This window comes from Macaca nemestrina, chromosome 12 (assembly GCF_043159975.1).
Source record: "Macaca nemestrina isolate mMacNem1 chromosome 12, mMacNem.hap1, whole genome shotgun sequence".
Classification (NCBI taxonomy): domain Eukaryota; kingdom Metazoa; phylum Chordata; class Mammalia; order Primates; family Cercopithecidae; genus Macaca; species Macaca nemestrina.
Window position 1 is genome coordinate 2,885,160 of NC_092136.1, and position 27,745 is coordinate 2,912,904.

The following is a 27,745-nucleotide window of genomic DNA, read 5'->3' on the forward strand; positions in this document are numbered from 1 at the left end:
GTTTCACCATGTTAGCCAGGATGGTCTCAATCTCCTGACCTCGTGATCCACCCACCTCGGCCTCCCAAAGTGCTGGGATTACAGGCGTGAGCTACCTCGCCCAACAAAAAATTATTTTTAAATCAGTTTTAAGAAAACTTCCTACAAAAAGTCAGTGATTCCAGAAACTAAAGCCCCCTGCTTCACGGTGAATTCACAATCTCCAATATGCCCAACCCAAATGTCTAAAAGGAATCTTGCAAAAGAACATGAAATGTAATACCTAATTTTATGACTGCTCTCATTCCCCAAACCATATATATATTTGTATCTTCTATATTCAAAGTCTAATTGCAGAAAATAGGCACCACAATTAAAATAACGAACTGAACTCTGAAGGATAGCTTGATAAATAAGGGTGCTAAGCTCAGAGACAAAATCAAAAAAATTAAACAGATTGGAGAAGAGAGCCACCCTGTGGCCCCACATACAAACACTAACTGATTATCTGCAGCAGGGGATGGCATCTTTTCACTTCAAATTATGTTTTTGTTCATGGAAACTAAAGAGAATATGGATATTTTAACACTGACAAGTAGTTTGAACTTCACATTCTCTCATGATTAGGAAATTATATGAAAAATCCCAAGTAATTTACTCTCAAAATCAACTGGTCAGTCTTTACTAGTTCAAAGGTCTCCTCTTTATTTTACCACTTAGGAAAATTTAAATAAACAAATAAATCAATGGAAGCAGCTTCCAAGCTGTGATTCTGCCAATGTTTTTCAAAACTGAAAGTCCCAACTACTTGTTTCTCACAACATATAAATTCCAAAAACTTCTATCAAACTGTGCATAAAATAAAATTATGAGAAAAGGGGGACTAAGCAGATGATCCAAAAGCGGCACAACTAGAACCAGCGTACAGCAGTAACGGGTACCTGGAGAGCAAACCCAGCAGCTCTCCCAGGCTGGGAGTGGTCTCTGGGGGGTGCAAAACAGACATAACAGAGGGGCAGAAATGCCAACTAGTGGAGAAGGGTGCTTCAGGTGAGGAAGCAGCCCAGGTGCAAACACTCCATTCAGTTTTATTAAAACAGAACTACAAGTTTTTGCCTGGGCTGCAGCCAAGCAGAGCAAAGCTCTTCCCTTTCCTGCAGAAGATGACAATCATACTCTTACTGTCCTAGCTACCTCTGCCCGCCACAATAAACTTGCCAGCGCACCAACAGAACAGCCTGGGACACAGCAATGTGCCCCTACTGACCACACTTGCCTGAAAGAACAGGACTAAAGTCTCTGGGTGTTAGGAATCTATCAGGTGACCAAAATTATTTTATACAAGTACATAATGAATATTAACCACCAACAGACTTGCCTTTCAGTGGATTGAAGAAGTTGAAAAAGGACTCATTGGGTACTTGTTTCGTAATTGTTCTAACAGTGCCTCGACCCTTATGCTTCTGCTTTTTCTTGATGGTTTTGACAGTAACATTCTTTCCTTTCTTCCAGTCAATGGTACACCTACCAGGACAAGACAGCTGTCATGAACACACAATCCATGAGAAAAATCCATTACAAATGCAGGCAGGAAGCAAACCACAGCTCTATGCCAAACCTGGAAAACTAAATAAAACCAATCTGCAAACCAAATACAATGGCCCATGAAGTTCATCTGGAGGTTGGCAAAAGAGAAATGGCCTGGTCCTCTTTCAACTTGGGTGTGACCACTGCCTCAAACTTCAGACTTCTGGAACAATGGTATTATTTTCCCAAGACATTTCATCAGGACTCCGAAATGTGTATTCTGTGGCAAAGCCCTTGTGTCAAGTCTGCACGATGCACAAGAACTTGTCCTCGGCTTCCCAAGGAAGCAGGAGTTGCTGCTGCTGTTCAAGGCAGCCAAGTGAGCAGAACAAGCTGAAAAAAGGAAATAGGTGGCCACTGGGAATCTTGACGGCCAGTGCAGACCACTCCAGCCCCAGGGAGGCTGGCAAGGGCTGAGCACAGCACGCTCTCTAACACACAATCACCATGGACCCAGGAAACACCTGGCAGATCTCAATACTGCCCGCATAAGAACATGCTTGGAAAGGCCAGGCCTTTTTCTCACACGATGGCCTGGCCCTGGAAAATCATTTTTCTAAATTACTCCAGCAGGATTTCAATAAAGTCCTGAATTAACAATTAGTACTTAGTTCTGGTAAATAAACTTAATTGTTTCAAGTCAAGACTAAAACCATTTCTCAGTCAATCCAACCTGGAGAAATTAATTCTAAACCAAATTCTCTCTTTAGTGATTTATAAAGCCTGAAATCAGTGAGTCAAACAACAGCTATGCTGCCCCCACCTATCTCCAAAGCAATGAGCTGACAGCCTTGGACTCAGACTCATTCATTCAATAAGTATTTATTTGCTGAGGGTAATCCACGAATTCAATTTTAAGAACTTCAATTCATGATGTCTAGAGAACCCAATACTTTCATTAAAATGAAGAAACCGGGCACTATCCCAAAGGCTTGCACGTGCAACCACGTGACTCATTTCCCAGGTTCGGCCACCATCTCCAAGTTCTGCACTACAAGCATTCCCAAACTGAAAGACTATTGAAATATCCATCTACCAGGCTTTTAAGCAGACTCAAGACTGTACTTTACTCCTTACTTCTATCTTACCCATCAAGTTACAAAATTATCTCTTCATTTTGTTTCAGAAAAACAAGGTAGAATGACATTTTCTTACCCGTCACAGTCCACAATCTCAGGACCTTCAAAGGAAAAGGGATCAGCCTTATCTGGTTCTGATTTCATCTTGTAGGTTTTTGTCAGGACTGAGTTGGTAAAGTAGTCGTTGGGTTCAAAGTGGAACTCTAACACAAAAGACTAAAAGCAGAAACTCAGAGTAAGCACCAGTTAAAATCGAAAAATAACGAGGACAGATTGCTTGCAGTACACAACACTGACTAGAAGCTATTTTGGGAAAGCTCAACAGATAGGGCCATGGAACGAGAAAAACTTCTCCATTGCAAAAAAGGCCACCATGAAGTTAAAAAAAACAAATGATGGACTGGAGGGAAATACCTGTTCAGTTCATGAGTAGGGGCATGTCCTGCTCCAATGCCTCCTCACCAATAGGGGTCAAGCTCTCCTAAAGAATCCTAGCTTCTCTTAGCTGCTCCCAACCCTTGCTTCCTGGAAGGAGGGAAGGTGACTAGGGGAAAGTAGGGGCACCAGCAGTCCATCCTCCTCCTCTCCTTTTCCGCTCAGCCTAAGCCCCAGCCCCCACCCTGCTGGGGGAAGCCAGGGTCTGTATTCTGTGCTGTGCAGTAAAAGCAGTGACCCACAGCTTTTCTCCCGGGAGGTGGGTGGGAGAAAAGGACAAATCTCTACAAGGACAGAAAGCTCATCCCTCACTTACAAAGCATGCTACAGACCTGGAAGAGAGGTAAGCACACCGGGAAAAACGATGCAAACACGAATGCAGGCATAGGTAACATCCAACAGCAGCAACAAGGCATTTATGCTCACAAGTAACAAAACACAAGAACACCAAAATGAGATGCCTTTCTTTGGGGCAAAATGTATAAAAATATGTAGACCCAGCCAGGATTTTGGGGTACTGGGCACACTCATATACTGTCAACAGATTTTATGAAGGACAATTTGGCAATATCAAAAAAATAATAAAATAAAAAGGCATATTCCCTGACTCAATAATTCCATTTTGAGGAACTTCTTCAATTTGAGAAAAATACCTGGATGATGCATTGGTATGTGCAAAGACATTTTACCTCATCCCTATTTATAAAAGAAAAACCTGGAAGATGAGCTTGGTCGAGTAATTTATAGACAGTTTACAAGACCAATTCTGCGCTCAGACAGCCTGGGTTCAAATCCCATCTCTGCCTTCAGTGCTGGGCAATTCGCAGAACCTACTCAATGTCTCCGTGCTCTGCTTTTCTCCATTGCCAAGGCCAGTGGAGAGCTCCTAGCCAGATCCTGCTGTCATCCCTTCTAGAAACTGGAAATAACTCTCTCCCTCTCTAGGAGCTGCCTTGACGGTTAATCTAGACGACTTAGAACAGAGCCGGGTTTATGGACAAGGCTGGTTAAACGTTAGCTGTTTCCATTTTCATTGTAATGGTAAAACCATCAATGGAGGGGAAATTAAGAGGACTAAAAAAAAAAATACAGTAATAATTTCCTCAAAAAAAAGTTTATACATTCAAACAAATCACTTGCACAAAGGAGAATTGAAAAAGTAACTTCCAAAGAAAGGTGGAGGAGGAGAGGGGAGCCATGAGGGCTTAGGAAGTCAGGATCAGGGAGACAGTGTAGTTGGTTTCTAGAAGCGATAACAGCAGGACCTGGCTAGGAGCTCTCCACTGGCCTTGGCAAGAGCAAAGGAAGCGGGTAGGGCACTGCAGATGAACCACACAAAGGAAAGGCCAGTCACTTGCCTGGTAAGTCACAAGGAAAGGAAGAGGCAGCTACAGGGAATCAGCATCAAATAAAATGCCAATTTCTCTCCCAACCCTCCAGGGCTTTAAAAAAAAAAAAACAACATAAAGAGGGAAGGCAAGCAGCCAACCAATGGAGAGACTGCTGTGATCCCAGAACTGTTTAAGGCTGTAACCACAGTGTGGACAACCAACCCAGGGCATGGGATGACCCCAATAATACAAATAATATTATTAGACTTGTGGTCCTTCACCATGTCCTACTCATTTTTCCCCTCCTTTTTACTTTCTCTTTTAAAGACCAGTTCTCTCTATGTTGCCCAGGCTGGTCTCGAACTCCCGGGCTCGAGCAATCCTCCACCTTGGCCTCCTAAAGTGCTGGGATTACAGGCATGAGCTGCCACACCCAGCCTACTTTTCTATAGATAGATTCATATTTCTTCCTATTTTCCTTTTTTCTCTCCCCTCTGACTTTGTTCAGTCAAGAGTAACCCAAAGACAACTGAAGATGATTCAAGAAAGTGTTTAACTGCCCAAATGAAAAGTGGCTTGAAGATAAGATTGCTTAATTCACACACGCACTACAGTCAGGCAAGCCACAAATATGCTAACCACGCTCAATCTTACAAGCAACTAAAGAAATGTAAAATTAGCAGGGCCTAGGTGGCTCATGCCTGTAATCCCAACTGAACGACCTTTGGGCCTTCTAAAGCTTCATCTTCTTTCACTCAGTAAGTATACTGAAAGGAATCTAAACTAAATAAATTAACAAACATTTAATTTAACACAAATTTGGGTTCAAGTATGCTGATCATAATGCAACAATTTACAATGGGGGAGGTAGTGCATGCAGGGGAATGTTAAAACATTTTATAGCCAATGGCGGCAGTAACAACTATTCCCCCAGCCAAGCCTGTGTGATGTGACAGCAGGGTGACACTGTGCACACACCATGTGGTGTGGCAGGAGCCATGTGGCACACGTGTGCACTGTGTGTCCAGGTGGGCAAGTGCTCAAGGGAAGGGAATGAGGCATGGTGGGGAGCTGCAAAAACACCAGCCAAGACTCATTTTGAAGTTTTATTTCTCTTTATAACTTAAAATGCCTCAGATGCTTCATAATAATTTTACAAAGGAAAAAGAGTATGGGGAAACTCACTAAGCTGCTGCTATTTACTTATAAAAATCAGATTTGTATGGTGTTCTTTACACTTGCCCGTATTTTCTACATATGACTTTAATAATAGGGAAGTAAAAAGAAAAAAAGATTACTGGTCCACAGTCTACCACAACCAGAGCTCTAGTCTATGAGTCACCATGAGATGGAGGAAAAGAAGATGACAGGCTAAGAAAGAAAGAAAATTGACCTAGGAAATCATCAAACAGGTGTCCAATAAGAAAAAAGAGGCCGGGTGTGGGGGCTCACGCCTGTAATCCCAGCATTTGGGAGGCTGAGGTGAGCAGATCACGAGGTCAAGAGATTGAGACCATCCTTGCCAATGTGGTAAAATCCTGTCTCTACTAAAAATACAAAAATCAGCTGGGCGTGGTGGCGCACACCTGTAATCCCAGCTACTCGGGAGGCTGAGGCAGGAGAATAGCTTGAACTCGGGAGGCGGAGGTTGCAGTGAGCTGAGATCATAGCACTGCACTCCAGCCTGGCGACAGAGTGAGACTCCGTCTCAAAAAATAGTAATAATAAAAAGAAAAGAAAAGAAAGGGGAAAAAAAGGAACTAACCCAAAGGAGAAAAAAAGTTAATTGAGTCTGGATGAATTAAGTACAAGGAAAACACACACAGAACCTTAAAGCACCACACACTCACACCATGGGGAAGAGAATGCACACCAATGAGGGCAAACTAGGCAGACGTGCCCAGGCGGCTCCCGGGGGCCCTGTGATAAAGTCTAAACAGAAGAGATGCAAGCCCAGGAAGAAGGACCTGCTATGACCCACATGGGACAGGGAAGATGGGGTGTCCCCTCTGGAGGCAGCCCCTAGCTGGTGAGCAGGCATCACTCCTGACTCCCAGTGCCCCACCTGGAGAGAGACACCCGAATATCACCTTCCATAGTGGAAAACAGACAGGAACAGGAAAAAGTAGAAGGGACAGATACAGGTGGATCCACTGCCTGCCCCTGCCGCTGCCCCAGGCATTACTTGCAGCACTTGCAGTGAAGAAATTTTACTCCTAGTGGCCCTCATCCATTAGCCCGGGCCCCAATACTGAAGAAATCCCACTCCTAGTGGCCCTCATCCATTAGCCTGGGCCCCAGTGCTGAGATGGGGAGGAAGGAAGACACTGCTGACTGGTCCCAGGTCCCTACCACCATCACCCATCCGCAAGATCCCTAACCCACAGCCTGTCATGCAGTATTTGTCTCCAAGACCTGAAACTGAAAGCCACCAGTCAGTCAGTCATGTGTCGCTGGAAATGCTATTGCACTGGAATGGAACCCATTAGCTACAGCCAGGCTAACAGGTTAACGAACAGTGCTCCCTGGGAGAACCAGGCTAGGATGAGACAGCCTGGGAAGGCTATCTGAAGATGAGCATGTTTCCTCAGATAAAAGTAAGGGCTGACCTAGTCAAGCTTGTCTTACCAACTGGCAGGCTGATCCATGCCACTAACATTACTACTGCAATGATACACCAAAGCAAGTATATTGGAAAGATTTGTTTCAGGACAAAGCAAAGAGCAGGAAAACATTTTTCAGTCTTTGTGCCTTTTTTTTTAGGGTAAAACCTAGTAGGTTCAGATTTTCAAATAAGTGCTGTTCATATGGTATACATAGCTCCCATCTTTTTAAACGTTAAAAATACACATTAGATGCATGCAAACTTGAGAGACACTTGGGAAAAGAACGGTATCATCTCCAACCAACCGAGTAAACAAACAAACTACAAGACCGAGGGCAGGCACAGTGGACAGCACCACCACAGCCCAGGAGTTGCAGTCTGACTCCTGCGTTGGTGCCCACCTGGCTGTAGGGTCTGGAACATCACATGGTCGGCATCACTGTCAAATCATCCAGCAGAGACTCACGACTACAGTGCCAAGCACGAGACAGAAAGGCAATGGGATCCCGTCTAACTCTCAGGGAGCAAAGAGACAATGCGGTACTCAGTCTAACTCTTGGAGAGCTGTCTTGCCCAGCGCTGCCCAGCAGATGAGTGGCTAAGTGTGGGTTTTGCGGGTTTCTTGCCCCTGGCTCCAAGTTTTTCCATCTTTGTGGACTGACTCTGATGCCAACCAGAAGGTCAAGTCAGTACTCACCATAGGCTGTCCAGGGTCAGAAAACTTCACTTTAATATCCTGCAGGTGTTTCAAGATTGGTTCATCATATTCCTAATCAAAAAGAGAAAAAAAATTCCAGTCGGCTTTTAAAAAACAGCACATCTCTCCCCAAGCGTCATGGCTGCATGGGCTCCCAGATGCTGCATAACTAGCCCTACTGGAATTCTGTCCTTGTCAAGTAATAACTATCAGGAAGAAACCCAAACTTATTCACCAACTCCCTGTCATAGAAAAGCAGCACCAAGGTGTCCCCTTTCCCTAGTGTGGAGCAACGGTGGGTGTCACTGACAGCGAAGGGCAGTGCCACTGACACCCGCATGCCTGCAATACTGGGGCAAGGGCCTTCACTGCTTTCCTGCCACCAGCTGCCACTGCACACAGAGATCAGAAATGCTACCAACCAAGACTGCTAAGGAGACAGAGCAGAAGCCTGGAAGTCAGAAGAGAAGGCTAGATCAGCTACAGCCGTGGCAACCAGCTTCCCCACCTGCAGCAATAAAGTTGTGCATGCCTTAACAATGGGGGCACCTCCTGAGAAACACACCATTAGGCAATTCGGCATGCAATCATCAGAGCATACTTACACAAACCTAGACAGTGCAGCCTACTATCCACTACTGCTCCTACACTACAAACCTGTACAGCTTGTGACTGTACTGAATACTGGAAGCAGATAGTGATGGTAATTATTTGTGTATCAAACACAGAGAACGTACAGTAAGAATATGGTATCATAATCTTACAGGACCGCCATCCTATATGCAGTCTGTTGTGACCAAAATGTGTTATGTGGCTCATGACTGTATCCAAAATTCACTATACAGACGGTCACTTCTTTATTTTTTTTTTGAGACAGAGTCTTGCTCTGTCACCCAGGCTGGAGTGCAACGGCGCAATCTCAGCTCACTGCAAGCTCTGCCTCCCAGGTTCATTCCATTCTCCTGCCTCAGCATCCTGAGTAGCTGGGACTACGGGTGCCCGCCACCACGCCCGGCTAATTTTTTGTATTTTTAGTAGAGATGAGGTTTCACCGTGTTAGCCAGGATGGTCTCGATCTCCTGACCTCGTGATCCACCCGCCTCGGCCTCCCAAAGTGCTGGGATTACCAGCATGAGCCACCGCGCCCAGCCACACGCGGTAACTTCTTTAAGGACAGTTACACAGAGCGTGTCTGAGATCTAACTTGCAGGCACCATGGAAGAGCGTACAATTCTTATCTGTCTGTATCATTTTACAAGTGGTATTTCTTCAAACTCAGAGTTTGCTGATACCTGTCAGCTTAGAAGGTTCAAGTGAGGAAAGTCAGAAGAGGAATGGAAAGACCTGAATCCTCATAAACACGCACTGGCAGCAGGTGCTTCGTTTGTAACATTACAGTCGCTTCTTTACCCCCGAAGTCTGGGCACTGAACCTCAAAATGTCTTGAAGTTCCATTAAGTTTTTCTTAAATCATTTTTTCCCTTTTTTAGTTCTATGTAACAACTGTAGTAATTTATGGGACACAGTGACATTTTGATGCACATATACAATGTGTAATAAATCAGGACCATCACCTCATTTATTTTTGAACATTCAAAACCCGTCCTCTAGCTTTCTGAAAATACACACTAAATTATCGTTAGCCACATTCACCCTACAGTGCTACAAAACACCGGAACTTACTCCTCCAATCTAGCAGTGACTCTGTATCCAATAACGGACCTGTCCCTGTTTGTTCTCCCCTCTCTCTCCCTCTAAGCCTTTAACAACTCTGCTTCGGTAAGCTGTTTTTGTAGCTCCCACATGAGTGTGAACATGAGGTATTTCCCTTTCTGTGCCTGACTTTCCATTAAGTGAGTCCTAATTTTCAACTCTTTTGACATTATAGAAAAAACAAAAACAGCGACAAAAAGATACCTGCAAGTATTCAGACAAAAAGTAACCCAAAGGCAGTTGCTAAATGGGCCACACCTGCATGCGATGTTCAGTCTCCAACACTGCGCGTGCCACCCATGGAGGCATGCACTGGCTCTCGATCACCAAGATGAACACCTTCACCAGCATGCTTTCCAGAGATGGCACTGGCAACTTCAAACTCATCCCACTCAAAGACACAGTGCCCACTGATGTTTTCCCAAACTTCATAAAATAACCATTATGTTCTAATTTCCTCAAGCAGCCATGTACCCTGTGGGTCAAAATTTAAATGTCCAGGGCAGATATAAGGCAATGCCCCACACTGGCAGACACTCAAGACTCAGGAAGCAAAGACACAAACAACACTGGAAGCATCACACTCAGATCATAAAGCCGCCATCTCAAATTTTCCACTCTACTTGAAGGAATATATTTCAACTATCCCCAAATTTAGAACAAAGGGATTCAGAGTTAATCCAACTTTGGAATTTAATATTTGACCAAAATGAGCTGGGTACAGTGGCGCACACCTGCAGTCCCAGTTACTTGGGAGGACCACTTGAGGCTAAGAGACTGAGACAGCAGTGCACTGACTGTGCCTATGAAAAGCCACTGACCTCTAGGCTGGGTATCATAGCAAGACCATGTCCCTTAAAAAGGAAAAGGATTCTCTCAGAAATGGCAGACTCCAACACCAGACATTAAAACATAATTGTTGGCCGGGCGCGGTGGCTCACGCCTGTAATCCCAGCACTTTGGGAGGCTGAGGCGGACGGGATCATGAGGTCAGGAGATCGAGACTATCTTGGCTAACATGGTGAAACCTCGTCTCTACTAAAAATACAAAAAATTAGCCGGGCATGGTGGCGGGTACCTGTAGTCCCAGATACTCGGGAGGCTGAGGCAGGAGAATGGCGTGAACCCGGAAGGCGGAGCTTGCAGCGAGCTGAGAACATGCCACTGCACTCCAGCCTGGGCAACAGAGCAAGACTCCGTAAAAAAAAAAAAAAAAAAAATGTGTTAAAAAATCAAAATAGAACATGCTACCGTTACCTGCTATGAGGTTACAAACAGTACAAATAACATTTCCTCATTCTCTGCATATTAAATGAGTACTCTATCAACCCCTGCATATCTTTTTAAAGCTTTTAAAACAAAAAGCAACAAGACACCTCTTGGCTGAAATGCTGAAGCACTGACACTAATACAGAGGTGCTGGGAGAATGAGAAGGGACACCCCATTAAAATGTGGCCAAATGCCTCACTGTGCTCTCAAAACCCAAGGCAGCGCTATCCATGGCCAGTGACCCCAATGCCATAACCAGGTGGCCACATGCACAGAAGGGGACACCAAAACTCACTCAAGTCACCTAACTCTTGCTCCCAAACCCTGTTATCACTGCACCCCCAATCCCACGTGAAAATGCTCCAACCCTGCAGCATGAGCATCACCCTGGGGCCCATGAGACAGGCAGCCCCACAGAACCAGAATCTGCACTGCCATGGCCACTCCCCATGCCCCCCGAAGTCTGAGAAGAACTAACCTAAGAGCTAGTCTTTCCACCTGCTCCCTACCATGGGGATTTTCAACTCTCAGCATGCATATCAGAGTTCCTAAAACCACCTCAAAACTCTCAGTGCCGTGGTGACAGATGAGGCATTCAGTTTTTGCTATTTAGTTTTTAAAGCTGCTCAGGTGATTGTAATACACAGTCAGGGTGAGACTACGGCTCTGGTACACATTACTTAATTTTTCCAATGAAATTCTGGTGCATGGCATTCTTTTAAAAGTATGGTCTAGTCTTCGTAAATTCCACCTTTTCATATAAAAAGGAAGCTCAGATCAGGAAAAACCAAGGCTGTTCTATTTTAGATGCTTTCTGCTCTGGAAGGAGAATAAGAAATACATCATTCTTTCCATCTTGAATTCTCAAGTTTTGGCTTAGGACACAGGATAAGCATGAAACAAGGGAGGTAGCAGAGGCAGCAATGTGATACATTTGTGAAAACCATTAAAAAACGTAGCTGTAAAATCCCGTGCAAATTACAATACAGCAGTTTGTAAAGGACAACAGACAGTGGCTATGCTCTGTGATGGGAGAAGCACTCTGCCCACACAAGCAGAGCCTGGAGCTGTCCTGAGCAAGTGTGAATGTAGATGTACTGTTTCTGGGGACTCTGGAGCAATAAAAACTGACAGCAAGTCAGTCAGTGAGACTTAAGGCAAGATTTGTTTCTGTGTTGTAGAAACTTCTATTATAACTAATTTCAGGGAAAACCAAATTTGTCACCTTTTAATTTGTTCACCATTTCACTGTAGAAAGTAAAATGTCAAGGCAAGACAAAATCAGAAATGTTGGTTGGTTTTGTTTTTTTTTTTTTTTGAGACAGGGTCTCACTCTGTCACCCACCAGGATGAAGTGTAGCGCCATGATCATGGCTTACCACAGCCTCGACCTCCTGGGCTCAGGTGATCCTCCTGCCTCAGCCTCCCAAGTACCTGGGACCACAGGTGCACAACACAATGCCCGGCTAACTTCTGTATTTTTTGTAGAGATGGGATTTCGCCATGCTGCCCACGCTGGTCTTAAACAATCTGCCTACCTCAGCCTCCCAAAGTGCTGGGGCTACAGACATGAGCTACCATGCCTGGCCTTCTTTTTTTAAAATAGACACTTTTCAAGAGAAATGATCAGAAAATATTAGCAACTTGTTCAAAAATTCACTGGGATGTGTGTGTGTATACACACACATAGAACTTATCCCTTCAAAATTCATTCTCCTACTCTGGTCTCCCGCCCTCACCCTTTCCTGCGCACTCACACCACAGTAAGACACAGATGCGCTCTTGAATCTATTCACAGGCGAGACAACAGACATTTACAGGAGGTAAAAGGAATTGATTTGAAAGTTTTGGATCAGGCTGAGCTGCCTGGCTTTCCACCAAGAACTGCAAAAGACAGCATGGAAGCCCCACTGTGAATAAACCATTCACTGTGAGATCAGGACTGCTCACCTTAGGTCCTGGTCACAGAAAGTGCCCTTCCGCCCACTATGAACAACCTTTCAACGCCCAGTTTAGTGCTTAAAAAAATGCCATAGATAAGTAATGTTAGAAGACTACCACATAATCTCTCTAAAAGATAGAAATGTGCTTACCTGGACTAATTCACTTAGCATATCTACATTTCTAAAGATGGTAAACCAGAACTCTGGAATTCCTTTGGGATTTGGCTCTTCAGCTGTTGCTGCTTCTTTTTCTGTTATGACTACTTTATTTTTCATGTCTCCCTAAAAAAAATAAAGATGCAAAAAGATCGCAAAAAATACAAATTTAAAAATAACGCAGTGGCTTAATGTAGAGTACCATTTCCAAATCCTGTATTATCTCCGATCAAAAACCTTTCTTTCAGAGTCTGCATCTCCAAACCATTCACTGTGCCATGCAACACTTCTCAGATGCTTCCGAGGGAAAAAAGCAGTCAAGGCGTTATATCCACATGGAATTCCTTATGATTTCACATCAAAGGCGAAGAAACTGAAGAGATGACAAAGTGCCACCAACTCTGGGAAAGGTCATCCAGTGCTAACTCTGTGAGGTGCCATCCTGAGACAATCATCATCACAAATGCAGATGCAAAGACTGTACATCAACCTTAAGGAAATGGAATGCAAATATGCAGAACATCTATCACTGGGAAAAAAAAGTCCAGTCCAAGGATCAGTAAGTTCACTTGGACTAATAATCTGACCTCTGGTTAAAATTTGTGGGGTAGGGGCAGTAAGTTGAAGTAAAAAAAAAAAAAAAAATTTGCTGCAGCAGTATCTGCAGCAAGAAAGTGCTCAGCAACTTATCCAGCTTTAAGCAGGTGGCTATAAATGCTGGTTCATGGACATAACGCAAGCATCAGAAAGTGATCAGAAAGGGTACATGGTAAAGTGAAGGGGAGTCTTATAACATCAGGCCCCAGGGAAAAGGTAGACCAAGGGAGGTAAAACATAACACTAAATGGAACTATGGGAGATTCTGAATGCCTTGCCAAATGGGATTGTTATGATGAAATGATCTCGTAGGCCTTTTAAATTAGCGAAGGCAGATTTCCTTGAGCTGTTAGAAGCTGATTCACAACTGTATCAATCCACAGCCATGGCTTCAATTCGGCCAGGTTCTACATATTTTAAAAAGATCAAAAAACACATAAGGCTACCAAAATTATCATATACCTTAAAAAAAAAAAAAAAAAAAAACCCATGCCAAAAGTTAGTTATAGGATAAAAGTTACTTGTCTCCCAAACAAAAAATCAGGCTGACACTGGGAGCTTTCACGGCTGTGAGCAGGTAACTGACGGCCATACCACAACCACCATACGCAACCAATCCACTGGCTGAGCACCTGTCAGGGAGCACGCTAGTCCACGCCACTGAGCAGGAAGGCACTCCCCTCACAACTCCCCCAATATTCCAGTGACTGAGAACACAGGGGTATCTCTTCTTGATCTTTGCTTTCTCTGATGTTTTAATCTTTGTCTGATCCTTTATTTCAATATGCTCCTGTCCACAGATAACTGACATGGCACTACATCTTACTCCTCCTATGAACTGACAGTACTGTGCCAGATGCTAGATCAGTATCAGAAAGGAATCTAAACCCAACCTAATGATGCAGCAGCACCTACTGCTAGAAGCACGTAAGTTTACTAGTCATTAAAAATCATTAAAAAATGCTTATTTTTAATAGTATTAAAACAGAACATAAGTCACATTTTTCAAAAGACTTACAGCCAATTTCTCTTCCTCTTCATTTTCACTGTGCCATTCCGATTCCGCATCTGTTGGTTCAACATCACCGGTGATAAATTCTCTTCTCTACATAAAAATGAGACCTTATTAGAATTGTGTTATTAGCTTACTTGGAAACTCAAGAGTTAAATTTATAAATAATGTCTACAAAAAGACTTTGAAAACTGGGTATTTTTATAACTTATTTTAAGATTCTAAATTTTAGGGTTCAAAGAAAAATATTAAATGATTTCCTGGGTAAATCTGGATGTTTCACCTAAAGATCTAAAATAAAGGCGGTCCCTGATTTCCAATGGCTCAACTAAAGATTTTCAACTTCATGATGGTGCAGAAGCCATCACACTTTGAGTACCAATACAGCCACACTCTGTTCCACTCTCTGTGTAGTGTTCAATACATTACATGAGATACTCAGCACTTTATTATAAAATAGGCTTTGTGGAAGATGATTTTGCCTGACTGCAGGCTCATTTAAGTGTTCTGAGCTTATTTAAGGTAGTCTAGACTAAGCTATGTTTGGTAGCTTAGATGCGTTCTTACCCTAGATGTTGTCAACTTATAATGGGTTTATCACAACCTAACACCATTGTAAGTTGAAGACTATCTGTATATTAAATTCGTTAAGAGAGTTCCCTACCTTGTCAAAAAGAGGCTGGTATAGTGCTGCATACTTTCTTTCCAAGTCATGTACCTCTTCATAGAACTTGGCTTCTATGTGAGCACATCTCACCTGAAGTTGTTTCAATGCATTAATTCTTCTTTTTACTGCTTTAGGTAAACTAAAAAAAAAGGAGTAAGAAATACAACATCCTCATGCCTGCAAAATAAGGCACCATGCTTTTCAATTTTATTAAAATAAATTTAGGTTAACATGGAATTAACATAATGAACAAGACCTCTTAAAAATTAGGAAAAGGACAAATACCCCAATAGGAAAAAAAGGATACAGGAGGCAGAAAAGATAATTCACAAAAGAAAAAACACAAATTGTCAAACATGAAGAAAGATTCAATCTCATAAAATATCCAAAAGAATGCAAACATTTAAGAATGCTCATCTTGGCCGGGCGCGGTGGCTCAAGCCTGTAATCCCAGCACTTTGGGAGGCCGAGACGGGCGGATCACGAGGTCAGGAGATCGAGACCATCCTGGCTAACACGGTGAAACCCCGTCTCTACTAAAAAAGTACAAAAAACTAGCCGGGCGAGGTGGCGGGCGCCTGTAGTCCCAGCTACTCGGGAGGCTGAGCCAGGAGAATGGCATAAACCCGGGAGGCGGAGCTTGCAGTGAGCTGAGATCCGGCCACCGCACTCCAGCCTGGGTGACAGAGCGAGACTCCGTCTCAAAAAAAAAAAAAAAAAAAAAAAAGAATGCTCATCTTTTCCTTACCAAATTGGCAATTAAAAACCAAAACAAAACACCTAGGTTTTACGAGGCTAAGGGTCAAGCAGCCCTCTGACTCATCTTTCTTAAGGGCAGAAATACTGAAAGTGTTCTTTGGACCCAGTAATTCCACTTCTAAGAATTTATCCTTAAGGCTGGGTGCAGTGGCTCATGCCTGTAATCCCACCACTCTGGGAGGCCAAGGTGGGAGGACGGCTTGAGGGCAGGACTACAAGACCAGCCTGAGCAATATAGCAAGACCCCTCACTACAAAAAATTTAAAAAATTAGCCAAGTGTGCCCCTGTAGTCCCAGCTACTCAGGAAGCTGAAGTGGGAGGATCACTTGAGTCTGGGAGGTCAAGGCAGCAGGGAGCTATGATTGTGCTACCGCACTCCAGCTTGGGAAACAGAGCAAGACCCTATCTTACCAAAAGGAAAAAAAAATTTATCCTAATCAAGTATTTATGCTGGATTGTCCATCGATAGATCTGTACAAGTGAAAAACTGGACAATGGAAGTTCAACGGTATTCAAATATGGCCTATTTATAATCACATTGTACAGGAATATTTAGTGCCACGTGGGAGTCCATACTTGTTAACACACTGGAGGAAAAATCTGAGAAACACAGACCACAGGCAACACAACTTTGTCCTTGAGAGTCAGGTCAACTATGAGTTTGCTCAATCCTGTTCTATGTTTTAAAAAATATTTTAGTTTGTATGTATAACTTCTATAAATCAGAAGAAAAATCCCTGTTTAACCTATCAAAACTATTTGCTTAAAGCAAAGCCCCTGGTCATAATCATGTGGACTGAACAGCAGATTCCCGGCCTCATCATAGACCCAAATAATCTACCTGGGGCAGGGCCCTGGGTCCTGAATCTTAGATACCCATTCACATGATCAGAGTTCTCAAGTCTAAGCACTTGACTTATCCTCCAACACCACACAGCACAGAGCAGCAGGCAATTCACACACACATATCACTGGTCTGGGAGGTATTAGAACAACTGCCTTGCATCCCAAAGGACCACTCTCCTGGGTGAAATATAATCACAGTTACCTCAAGCTAAAGGTCCTTAGTTTAGACTCTCAAATAATGCTTAACATTCTAGAACTACTGCTAGTAGTAGATGAGAACAAGGGAAAAGCAAAAAGAATTTAACAAAATCATAGACTCCCACTGCCACTTGTACCTCTTTTCAGCACTGATCATTCATTCATTCATTCATTCATTTACTGTGATAGGATCTCACTCTGTTGCCCAGGCTGCAGTGCAGTGGTGCCATCTCGGCTCACTACAACCTCAACTTTCTGGGCTCAAATGATCCTCCCACCTCAGCATTCCGAGTAGCTGGACTACAGGGGCACATAGCCATGCCCAGCTAGTTTTTTTGCATCCTGTAGAGATGGGGTTTGACCATGTTGCCCAGGCTGGTCTTGAACTTCTGGGCTCAAACGATCTGCCTGCCTTGGCCTCCCAAAGTGCTAGGATTACAGGTGTGAGCTACCACGCCTGACTAATTATACAATTTTAAATTAGTTTAATTTTTGAAGCTTTCCAACTGAAGTAAAATGACAAAGGATGTTAAACAAACTGGACCCTAGTGTGCCCCTAGCAGTCCTTCAATCATTCATACCAACTACACCCAGCCATCTGCGGGCACTTTTCCTGCAATATGGCCAATATGGAACCACTTCTAGTCTCACATAAACTTGTTCCCACTCAAGCAGTTCCTCTCACAGAATGCCACCCCACCAACCCAGTTTCTAAAGCGAGAAAACTAGAAACCATTACTCATTCTCAATTCTTGCCACTCCTACACAGTATCACTCCATCCCATCAATGTAGTCTGCAAAAAAAAAAATCAAAAAACCTGGCCCACTAAGTAATCCCCAAGAAGCTTCTAAATGGGCAAAGCAAACTCTAAATGTCCCCTTCTAGGCTGGGCGCTGTGGCTCATGCCTGTAATCCCAGCACTTTGGGGGGCCAAGGTGGGCAGATCACCTGAGGTCAGGAGTTAGAGATCAGCCCGGCCAACATGGCGAAACCCTGTCTCTACTAAAAATACAAAAAAACACGTGCAGCAAATCTCCATGGCACATGTATACCTATGTAACAAACCTGCACGTTCAGCATATCTACCCCAGAACAATAAAAATACAAAAAATTAGCTGGGCGTGGTGGCGTGCACCTGTAATTCCAGCTACTCGGGAGACTGAGGCAGGAGAATCACTTGAAACTGGAAGGCGGAAGTTGTTGAGATCCCAAGTTACCGCACTCCAGCCTGGGTGACAGAGCGAGACTCTGTCTCAAAAAATAAAAATAAAAAATAAAGGTCCCCTTCTTGTCATAATAGCGGGGAAACCAGTTGGAAGGTGGGGCCTCCTGGGAGACCAAGCCTTGACTCGATTACAGATGGAAGACCAGTAACAGCTCATCCCTTTCAAAAAAAAAAAAAATTGCCAGGCATGGTATGGTGATACATGCTTATAGTTCCAGCTACTCTGAAGGCTGAGGTAGAAGGATTACTTGAACTCAGAAGTTCAAGGTTACAATGAGCTATTACATGCCACTGCACTTCAGCCTGGGCAACAAAGTGAGACTCCAACTCAAAAACCAAAAATTCCTTCCAGAAGTAAGACAGGGAGGTCCTGACAAGAGCCATCCTAGGATTTTAGGATCACCATCCTTATCATTTTCATAGTGCAATACACTTAGGACATAAGACTCTCATAAGAAAGGAAAGGTGTCAGGCCAGGCGCGGTGGCTCAAGCCTGTAATCCCAGCACTTAGGGAGGCCAAGACGGGCAGATCACGAGGTCAGGAGATCAAGACCATCCTGGCTAACCCGGTGAAACCCGGTCTCTACTAAAAAATACAAAAAACTAGCCGGGCGAGGTGGCAGGCGCCTGTAGTCCCAGCTACTCGGGAGGCTGAGGCAGGAGAATGGCGTAAACCCGGGAGGCGGAGCTTGCAGTGAGCTGAGATCCGGCCACTGCACTCCAGGCTGGGCGACAGAGCGAGACTCCGTCTCAAAAAAAAAAAAAAAAAAAAAAAAAAAGGAAAGGTGTCAACCAGGTGCAATGGCTCACTCGTTATCCCAGCATTTTGGGAGGCTGAGGCAGGAGAACCAATTAAGCCCAGGAGTTCAAAACCAAAACCAGCCTAGGCAATATAGCAAGATTCTAACTTTTTTTTCTTTTTTTTTTTTTTTAAAAAGACAGTCTCACTGTCACCCAGGCTGGAGGGTAGTGAAAACTCACAGGTATTTGGTACTATGCCCAGCTTTTTTTTTTTTTTTTAAGGTGTTGGTGTCACAGGCTCATGTGGGTAAGTCAGGAAGGAGCGGTTCTCTTAGTTTAATGTAGGAGCCACCAGCTGTCCTCCCCAACTCGGCTGATCCGTGAAGTCCTCTAGCCCTCCACAGGATGGCACTGTGCACTTCCTATCAGAAACTGACAGGTCACTCTCTTCCGTCCACCAGGCAAACTCTGAGACTAAGCACCGGGTAGGGTCATTCTTCTCATATCCCAGGGCCTGTCTCTCACAGACGATGTCTTGGAATGAAAAAAAAACATTTATTCCTGTTTTGAGGAACTGAAAAACAGTTTCTTCCTTTGTTTTCCTTTTGTTTCTCCAAATTGCATGAGACCCGATCCACAGCACACTTACGTTTCGATGTAGCTGGAAGGGGTGTGAGGGACACTGTCAAGTCGCTCCTGTAAAGCTGCCAAAACTCGAGGATTCTGCATCACCTGATCTGTGAGCTTTTCTATGAAGAGTTAAGACCAAACATATTTAAAATATGCCCACCACACACAATAGCCAAGAGTCAAAAATGAGTAGCATATCTACTTAGCTTTGCCTAGATTTACATCTACTAATTTCTAAATACACATACCAGTGACTTCTAAAACACGTTTTGAAAATAATTAAAATTTATTTTAAGAGCATTTAACACTCTAGGTTAATCACCTGATGGGTAGTTACAAATTTACTGAATAAATACCTAGAGAGTCCTGGTTCTCACCAGGACTGCGGCTGTTTAACCCCCAGGCTTAAACAACTGAGGACATCATTAATGGAAGTTCACATGGTCTACCCCCAAGTCCCAGTGTGGTGTCCAGAAGCCAAGAACAGAGATGAGATCAGTTTTTCAAAGTGAAAGAGCATCCACCAGTTCCCTCGCTCACTGTGGTGCCATGGCCTTCACAGTCCAGGAGAGCCCAAGGCTCACTAGCTCCCTGACGGCACTGTTTCCTAAGTTTTCTTTGCATGTGCTTCTCGCCTCTGCCTTGAATGTTCCTCTGCCTAAGCCCATCTCGTTCCAGGAAGTACTTCTGACCATTCCACCCCACTTACTGCTAACCTACATGTGTAGTGAGCTCACAATCTCGAGATGTTTGTATTTAGAAGCCCATTTCCCAATAAACCAATGAATGAGATCCTGAGAGGGTAGTGACTGTCCTTCTACCCAGCTGTGTGACTAAGGAGTGGCAGACATCTGGCTCATGACACAGACACTTAACAATTTCCCTCTTAATGATACAATATAGAAAAACCCAAACCTAGCGCCCTTCCCTTGCTTAGAGCCAGTACATACCCAAGTATTCTCCCATCCTGAGTATTCTCCCATGATGTGGGTAAGTCAAACACACCAAGTAGGCACTCAATTTTAAACATTTATAACAGAACTGCAAACACAACCACTAACATGAAGCACGTGAAGTATATTTAAGGTACATAATTTGTATATATAAAATTGTATACACATGTATAGTATGTAAATACTACATGCATATACAAACACACATCAATGGGTGCTAAAACCACTGTGTGAAAGTTTGCTGAAAAAGAAGAGGATATCTACACGTGCCTGACAGATTGCTTCCAAGGTGAAAGGACCTTGGTAACAGAGAAGTCTGGCAGGCATTGTCTTAATCAATCACAATGTCCCCGGACAGGTGCCGAGCCAACATACTGTGCCTCCGGAAGCAATGACCACTGCATCATGTCACCTGTGTGCCCTTCTTGCCAAATGTTTACCCTGAATCTCATCAGGAAGAAACGACCGGGCAAATCCAGACTGTGAGCACTCTATAAGACCACAGTGGCCCAGAGCGCTGCTGTGTTGATGTATTAATAAAAGATACAAAAGGTAGGGAGATGACTCTAGAACAAAACAAAACGCATGATCTTTGAGTAGGTGCTAGATTTGGGGGTGGGGTAAAAATTGCTGAGAAAACCAGGGAAAACAGGAGCATGACTGTCTATTAGAGAATGGTATTGCTCCAATGCTAAGTTTCTTGGTAATGGCATTGTAGAATTGTTTTAGGAAAACAAATATCCACCACTTGCTTTCAAACAGTTTGGAGGGAGTGGGGAGTACAGATATATAGGGTTATTTTTTAATGGGGGAAAGATATCACATCTGCGAATTTATGAACAAAATAACATTCCTAGGATTTGCTTTCCAAAGGAAGGAAAGTTAAGGGTATAGATTAAAAAAAAAAAAAAAAAAAAAAAAAGACAGGTGCAGTGGTCTGTGCCTGCAGCCCCAATTACTTGGGAGGCTGAGGCAGGAAAATTGCTTAAGCCCAGGAGTTCAAGAGCAGCCTGGGTAACACAGCAAGGCTCCATCTCAAAAATAAGAAAAAAGACTGGTCATTTGTTAATCAATACTAAAGCTCAGTGATGGTAGGTACAAGAAGGTAGACTGTACTATTATTCTCTTTACTACTGTAGAGTCTGAATTCCTATAATAAATAAATCTTTTATTAATAAGATACTGATTTTTCATTTTAATTACTCTAGCTTTCCTAAAACCACTGAAGTACAGGAAGGAATCCTTTACTTGTATTAATGTTTCCAAGAGAGAGGAAGATTCCCCATACTGGATGCAAACTCTCCATGTGCAGTGAACTGACCTGTATTACTTGCATTTTTAGCAGCTTCCACGGAATCTGAAGGAACCCCATCTGAAAAACTAAAACAACGGTACGTTTAAAAGGTATCATTGTCAAGAAAGCTCCAAAGAAGTAGCAGAAATGGACGTTTCTTATTCAATATATTAAGAGGCATCTCTACAGTGACGTCAGATTTGAGAAGACAACTACTAATGTGCATGTGTCATCTCAGAGGCTGTCCTCCCTGCTATAAAAATATTCTACTACTTAACACGCCCCTCGTCTCCCAAACATAAAGCCCTACAAAGTTCTTATTTCCAACCTTAGCCAAAGCTTCTTAGACAGCTTTCATTTCTACAGCTTCTTTCCTCAAAAAATCTGCTCCCAACCCTCAAACCAAACCCATCAACCAACAAACATGTTACTGTTTGGTCAGCAGCTCATGTGATCAGACAGAGTAAGGCAGTCTTACGAAGTTAAGACAGTGTCCAAAGTGGCTTTGTAAAATTAGCTACAACAAATGTAAAATAAGCCATGAAACAGTTTTCAAAGATGCCTGGACATACCTCCCTCATAAAAAATAAACATCAAACAATATACACAACTAAAAGTAACCCTCAATCCACAAAACAAAATCTCCCACTTGATCACTGACAACCACAGACCGTTAGGATAGTGTCAAAATTACCTGACTTCACCCCAGGGGTTTTGTTAAAGCATGGAGAGCAAAATGATTGCTTTCCATAAAAGATCTGTAAGTATCAACATCTGAGGCACTGTTCATGTCTGAAGTAATTTCTTTATGTGCTCAAATACATACACAAGAAAAGAGCCATCAGCTAGACTCTGAAATGCATTTAACTTTGATTCTAATATTTATTGAAATATGGCTTGGCTGTTGCTCACCAACTGAATTTTAAACTCCAATAAACAAAGTACACTTTGGCTTACCTGTGATCTGCCATCTGAATGTTTTTATCCCCTATAAATTAAAAAGAGTTGTAATAATTATATTCATATAACAAAAATACTTGTTCAATATACTTTTTAAACAATGGTTGTCTATGGGATTGAGTCCACTAGAAGGGACAGGAGGGAACTTTCTAGAGTGATGAAAATGTTCTAGATCTTGACTGAGGTTACCTCGGTGTATACATTTGTTAAAGCTCATTAAACTGTACACTTCAGATCTGTGCATTTCATCACACACATACCTTACTCATAAAAACATTTCTTGGCCGGGCGCGGTGGCTCAAGCCTGTAATCCTAGCACTTTGGGAGGCCGAGACAGGCAGATCACGAGGTCAGGAGATCGAAACCATCCTGGCTAACACGGTGAAACCCCGTCTCTACTAAAAAATACAAAAAATTAGCCAGGCATAGTGACGGGCGCCTGTAGTCCCAGCTACTCGGGAGGCTGAGGCAGGAGAATGGCGTGAACCCGGGAGGCGGAGCTTGCAGTGAGCTGAGATCCGGCCACTGCACTCCAGCCTGGGCGACAGAGCGAGACTCCACCTCAAAAAAAAAAAACACAAAAAATAACAAAAAAAAATTTCTTGGCCTGTAATCCCAGTACTTTGGGAGGCCGTGGTGGGTGGATCATTTGAGGTCAGGAGTTCAAGACCCGCCTGACCAACATAGTGAAACCCCGTCTCTACTAAAACTACAAAATTAGCCGAGCATGGCGGCGCATGCCTGTAATCCCAGCTACTTGGGAGGCTGAGGCAGGAGAATCACTTGAACCCAGGAGGCGGAGGTTGCAGTGAGCCGAGATCGTACCATTGCACTCCAGCCTGGGCGACAAGAGTGAAACTCCATCTAAAAAAAAAAAAAAAAAAAAAAGAAAACTCTCTTATTGGCACTAAAATAATCAGACTTCAGAATAATGTCAATTCTAATTTGCCTTATTTTTTATAATACATTTGGCAACACAAACATATATTAATGATAGCCCAATTATTTTAGAGTAATTCAAAGCATTTACTAGTGTTTACACTTTCAAGCTTATGGGATTATTTTCTAATTGCATTTATTCCATATCTTCCATTACTTCTACACTGAGGATGTACTGCTTGTGTAAAAACCTTGTGTAATATACTCAGTATTATCCCACTTTAAAAGATGATTATTTCTATATTGGTAGAATTAGATGACATTGTAGCTGAATATTAAGGGTGTGTTCTAGGGCATTTACTTCTTAAACAGAACTTGATATAAATAAAACTAAAAAAAATTTATCATTTTTTTTGAGACAGGATCTCAATCTGTCACCAAGGCTGCAGTGTAGTTATGCAATCCTGGCTCACTGCAGCCTCAACGTCCTGGGCTCGAGCAATCCTCCCATCTCAGTCTCCTGAGTAGCAGGGACAATAGGCACATGCCACCATGCCCAGCTGATTTTATTTTTTGTAGAGCTAGGGTCTGGCTAAGTTGCCCAGGCTGGTCTCAAACTCCTGGCCTCAACAGATCTTCCCACCTCAGCCTACCAAAGTGTTGGGATTACAAGTGTGAGTCAACATGCCTGGCCTATACAATTTCAAAATCTAATCTAAATGCTTTTAAAGTAACAGCTAAATGCATAGCTTAAAAAGGTCCTTAAATGTAAAATAACCCAGTTGTGGTTATAAAGTTCCTTAAACTCAGATGTGGGAAATACACCTGAGGGCCTTGCTAAAGGATTGTTCCAGCAGAAAACTGGTCAATATTCATTCTTCAGTACCTGAGTGAAGCCCAAACCACAGAACCATGGTTGTTTAGGGTAAAACAAACCAACAACAACAAAAAAACCCTCTATATTTAACAAAAACAGCTCTAATTATGATCTATGACTGTTCTGTATTAACTACTTTTTAAAATTTTTGTTTAGAAATAAAATGTGCTATTTTTAAGATTCAAAATACAACAAGTATTACACACTTTTTCAAAAAACTAAATTACATTTTAATGAAGAAGATGAAAACCAAGAAAAAAAAAAAGTGCAGCAGGCACAGTGGTTCATGCCTATAACCCCAGCACTTTGGGAGGCCAAGGTGGGCAGATTGCCTGAAGCTCAGGAGTTTCAGACCAGCCTGGGCAACATGGGGAAACCCTGTTTCTACAAAAAAAGAAAAAAAGAAAGGAAAACAAAACAAAACAAAATTAGCCAGGCATGGTGGTGTGAACCTGTAGTCCCAGCTACTCAGGGGGCTGAGGCAGGAGAATCGCTTGAGCACAGGAGGCAGAGGTTGCAGTGAGCTGAAATAACATCACTGCACTCCTGCCTGGGAGACAGAGTGAGACTGTCTCAAAACAGAAACAGGGGGAAAAAAAAAAGAGGCCGGACACGGAAGTTGATGCCTCTGGTCCCAGCTACTTGAGAGGCTGAGACAGGAGCATCACTTCAGCCCAGGAGCTGGAGGCCTGGCAGCTGCAGTGAGCTATGATTGCACCACTGAACTCCAGCCTGGACAACAGAGAAAGACCCTGTCTCAAAAAAAAAAAAAGGCGCAACAAATCCTACAATGGCTGGCTATGCTCACCACCACGACTACAGCAGCAACCCAAACCCAGCTCTAGTCAGTGAACATTCAAAAACCCTTTAATGGTGGCCAGGCACAGTGGCTCCCACCTGTAATCCCAGCCAAGGCAGGTGAATCACCTGAGGTTGGGAGTTCCAGACCAGCCTGACCAACATGGAGAAACCCATCTCTACTAAAAATACAAAATTAGCCGGGCATGGTGGCACACCCCTGTAATCTCAGCTACTCAGGAGGCTGAGGCAGGAGAATCTCTTGAACCCGGGAGGCGGAGTTTACAGCAAGCCGAGATTGCGCCATTGCACTCCAGCCTGGGCAACAAGAACGAAAACTCCGTCTCGAAGACAAAAAACAAAAACAAAAACAAAACAAAACACTAACAAAAAACACACTTCAGTGGTTCCCCCGTCACCTTTTGCAGAATACACATTCCTATCAATTCAGACCCTGTCTACTTCCCCATACTCATTTCCACTCACGCTCTTCTGCAGAACCTTCCTCTGTATCTCAGTATCATCAGCCAAAAACTTCAGTGGCTACTTGAAAAGCTGTTAATGAAGATAAATTGCCTAGTACATAACAGCAGGCCAGGTCTCTTTTCACTTTTGTAACCGTCATGCATATAGACTGTATCTATTCCTTGATATGAAACCAACATACTGAGTTACTTTAAACACTGCACCCTTTATACAGGTTGAGTATCTCTTATCTGAAATGCTTGGGACCAGAAGTGTTTCAGATTTTGGAATATTTGTACAAACATGATCAGGTATCTTGGGGATGGGACCCAAATCTAAACATGAAATTCATTCATGTTTCCTACACATCTTATTCACACAGACTGAAGGTAATTTTATACACCATTATTTTAAATAATTTTGTGCATGAAACAAAGTTTTAATAGTGACCCATCACATGAAGTCAGGTGTGTAATTTTCCACTTGTAACATCAATGTCAACACTAACAAAGTTTCAGAATTTGGAGCATTTGGACTTTTGATTTTGGGATCAGGAGTGCTCAACCTGTATAAGGAAAGACAACATAGAGTGGTGGTATTATAAACAAGCTAGAATTCAGTCAAGTTTCAGCAACACAAATTATTTATTTTTGTTTAACAATCCCTATCACCCTTAAAACAGAAAGTTATAAGGAACTATCAAATATACAGGTGTGAGGAAAATAAGTGTTTGTTTTAAATGTTGATATATTCAGTTTAATATTAGTTTTATAAAACCAGAGCCCAAAGACTCATCCAGAACGTTCTCTCACTTTTAAAAGGCAATCCAGGGATCTATACAATCTGGTGACTATAGTTAACAATGTATCACATAATTGAAAAATTGCTGAGAGCAGATTTTAAGTGTTCTTGTCAGAATCAGTATATCACTTAATGTGAATTAATTTGACTTAGCCATTCCACAATGTATACTTCAAAACATCACATTATACATCATAAATATAATTTTTGTGTTAATAATTAAAAATAAATAAAAGACAATCAAATTAAATTATAACAGCGATACCAGGCAGAAGAATGTTGTAAGTTTTCTAAAGTTCAGATTCCCTCCCAAGATCAAAAACTTTAACTGTGTCTATAATTCTAAATCTGAACTGGCAAGCAAATTTTTATCTTTAATTGGGTTGAGAAAAAAAAATGAATCCCCATGATTACACAAATGTTCTTTTATTTATATTAGACACTGTAACAATCCTCTTTATGGATTAACTTCCTTTTACCCCAAACAACTGTTTTCATATGAAATTTTAAAAGATTTTTGTAACAAAATATAACCTTACATTCCTAATTTTGAACTGAAAACATCTACTCTATAGCTAGAGTAACTATAAAATTGGGCAGCACTTTGGGAGACCAAGGCGAGCGGATCACATGAAGTCGGGAGTTCGAGGCCAGCCTGGCCAACATGGTGAAACTCCATCTCCATTAAAAATACAAAAATTAGCTGGGCATGGTGGCACACGCCTGTGGTCCCAGCTACTCAGGAGGCTGAGACAGGAGAACTGCTTGAACCTGGGGGGCAGAGGTTGTAGCGAGCCAAGATGGCGCCACTAGACTCCAGCCTGGGTGACAAGTCTCAAAAAAAAAAAAAAAAAAAAGAAAGAAAGGAAAAAAAATTGGGCCATGCTTGAGACACAAAAGACAGTGTGGTCATACTCCCCAAAACTTTTATATATTTACTCTGTCTTAATAAACTCAAAGGTCCTCAGTGTCTTTATGGGAGATAACTGAAGGATTAAAATTAATTCAAATGTAATTACTGTTTTCACAAGACTCCTTATAATTTCCTTACATCCTATAAATCCTACAAAATTAGGGATGGTAGTAATTTTTTTTTTTTTTTTGAGATAGAGTTTTGTTCTTGTTGCCCAGGCTGGAGGCGCGATCTCAGCTCACTGCAACCTCCACCTCCCGGGTTCAAGCGATTCTCCTGCCTCAGCCTCCCGAGTGGCGCTTTTTTTTTTTTTTTTTTTTTGTATTTTCAGT

At 42.6% G+C, this 27,745-nt stretch overlaps 1 protein-coding gene and 1 non-coding gene across 15 annotated transcripts in view; both read right to left on the minus strand.

Annotated features, from left to right (window-relative positions):
- Positions 1-27,745, minus strand: part of LOC105469761 (nucleosome assembly protein 1 like 4) — a 47,284-nt gene that overhangs the window by 13,356 nt on the left and 6,183 nt on the right. For 13 of the 14 annotated variants that reach the window (XM_011721273.3, XM_011721280.3, XM_011721279.3 and 10 more), the window contains 9 exons: positions 22,678-22,708; positions 21,748-21,806; positions 19,493-19,592; positions 15,069-15,210; positions 14,411-14,497; positions 12,790-12,921; positions 7,714-7,785; positions 2,722-2,861; positions 1,358-1,503 (listed from right to left, as the gene is read on the minus strand). In XM_011721273.3, coding sequence (XP_011719575.1) covers positions 1,358-1,503; positions 2,722-2,861; positions 7,714-7,785; positions 12,790-12,921; positions 14,411-14,497; positions 15,069-15,210; positions 19,493-19,592; positions 21,748-21,806; positions 22,678-22,691 — 892 coding nt within the window. In that variant the 5' untranslated portion in view covers positions 22,692-22,708. Of the gene's footprint in view, positions 1-1,357; positions 1,504-2,721; positions 2,862-7,713; positions 7,786-12,789; positions 12,922-14,410; positions 14,498-15,068; positions 15,211-19,492; positions 19,593-21,747; positions 21,807-22,677; positions 22,709-25,720; positions 25,742-27,745 lie in introns of those variants that run through there. The other variant, XM_011721276.3, reaches the window with a different exon arrangement.
- On the minus strand, positions 6,812-6,935 carry LOC112424611 (small nucleolar RNA SNORA54). The gene has a single exon (XR_003015398.1). It is a non-coding gene; the product is annotated as a small nucleolar RNA SNORA54 (small nucleolar RNA).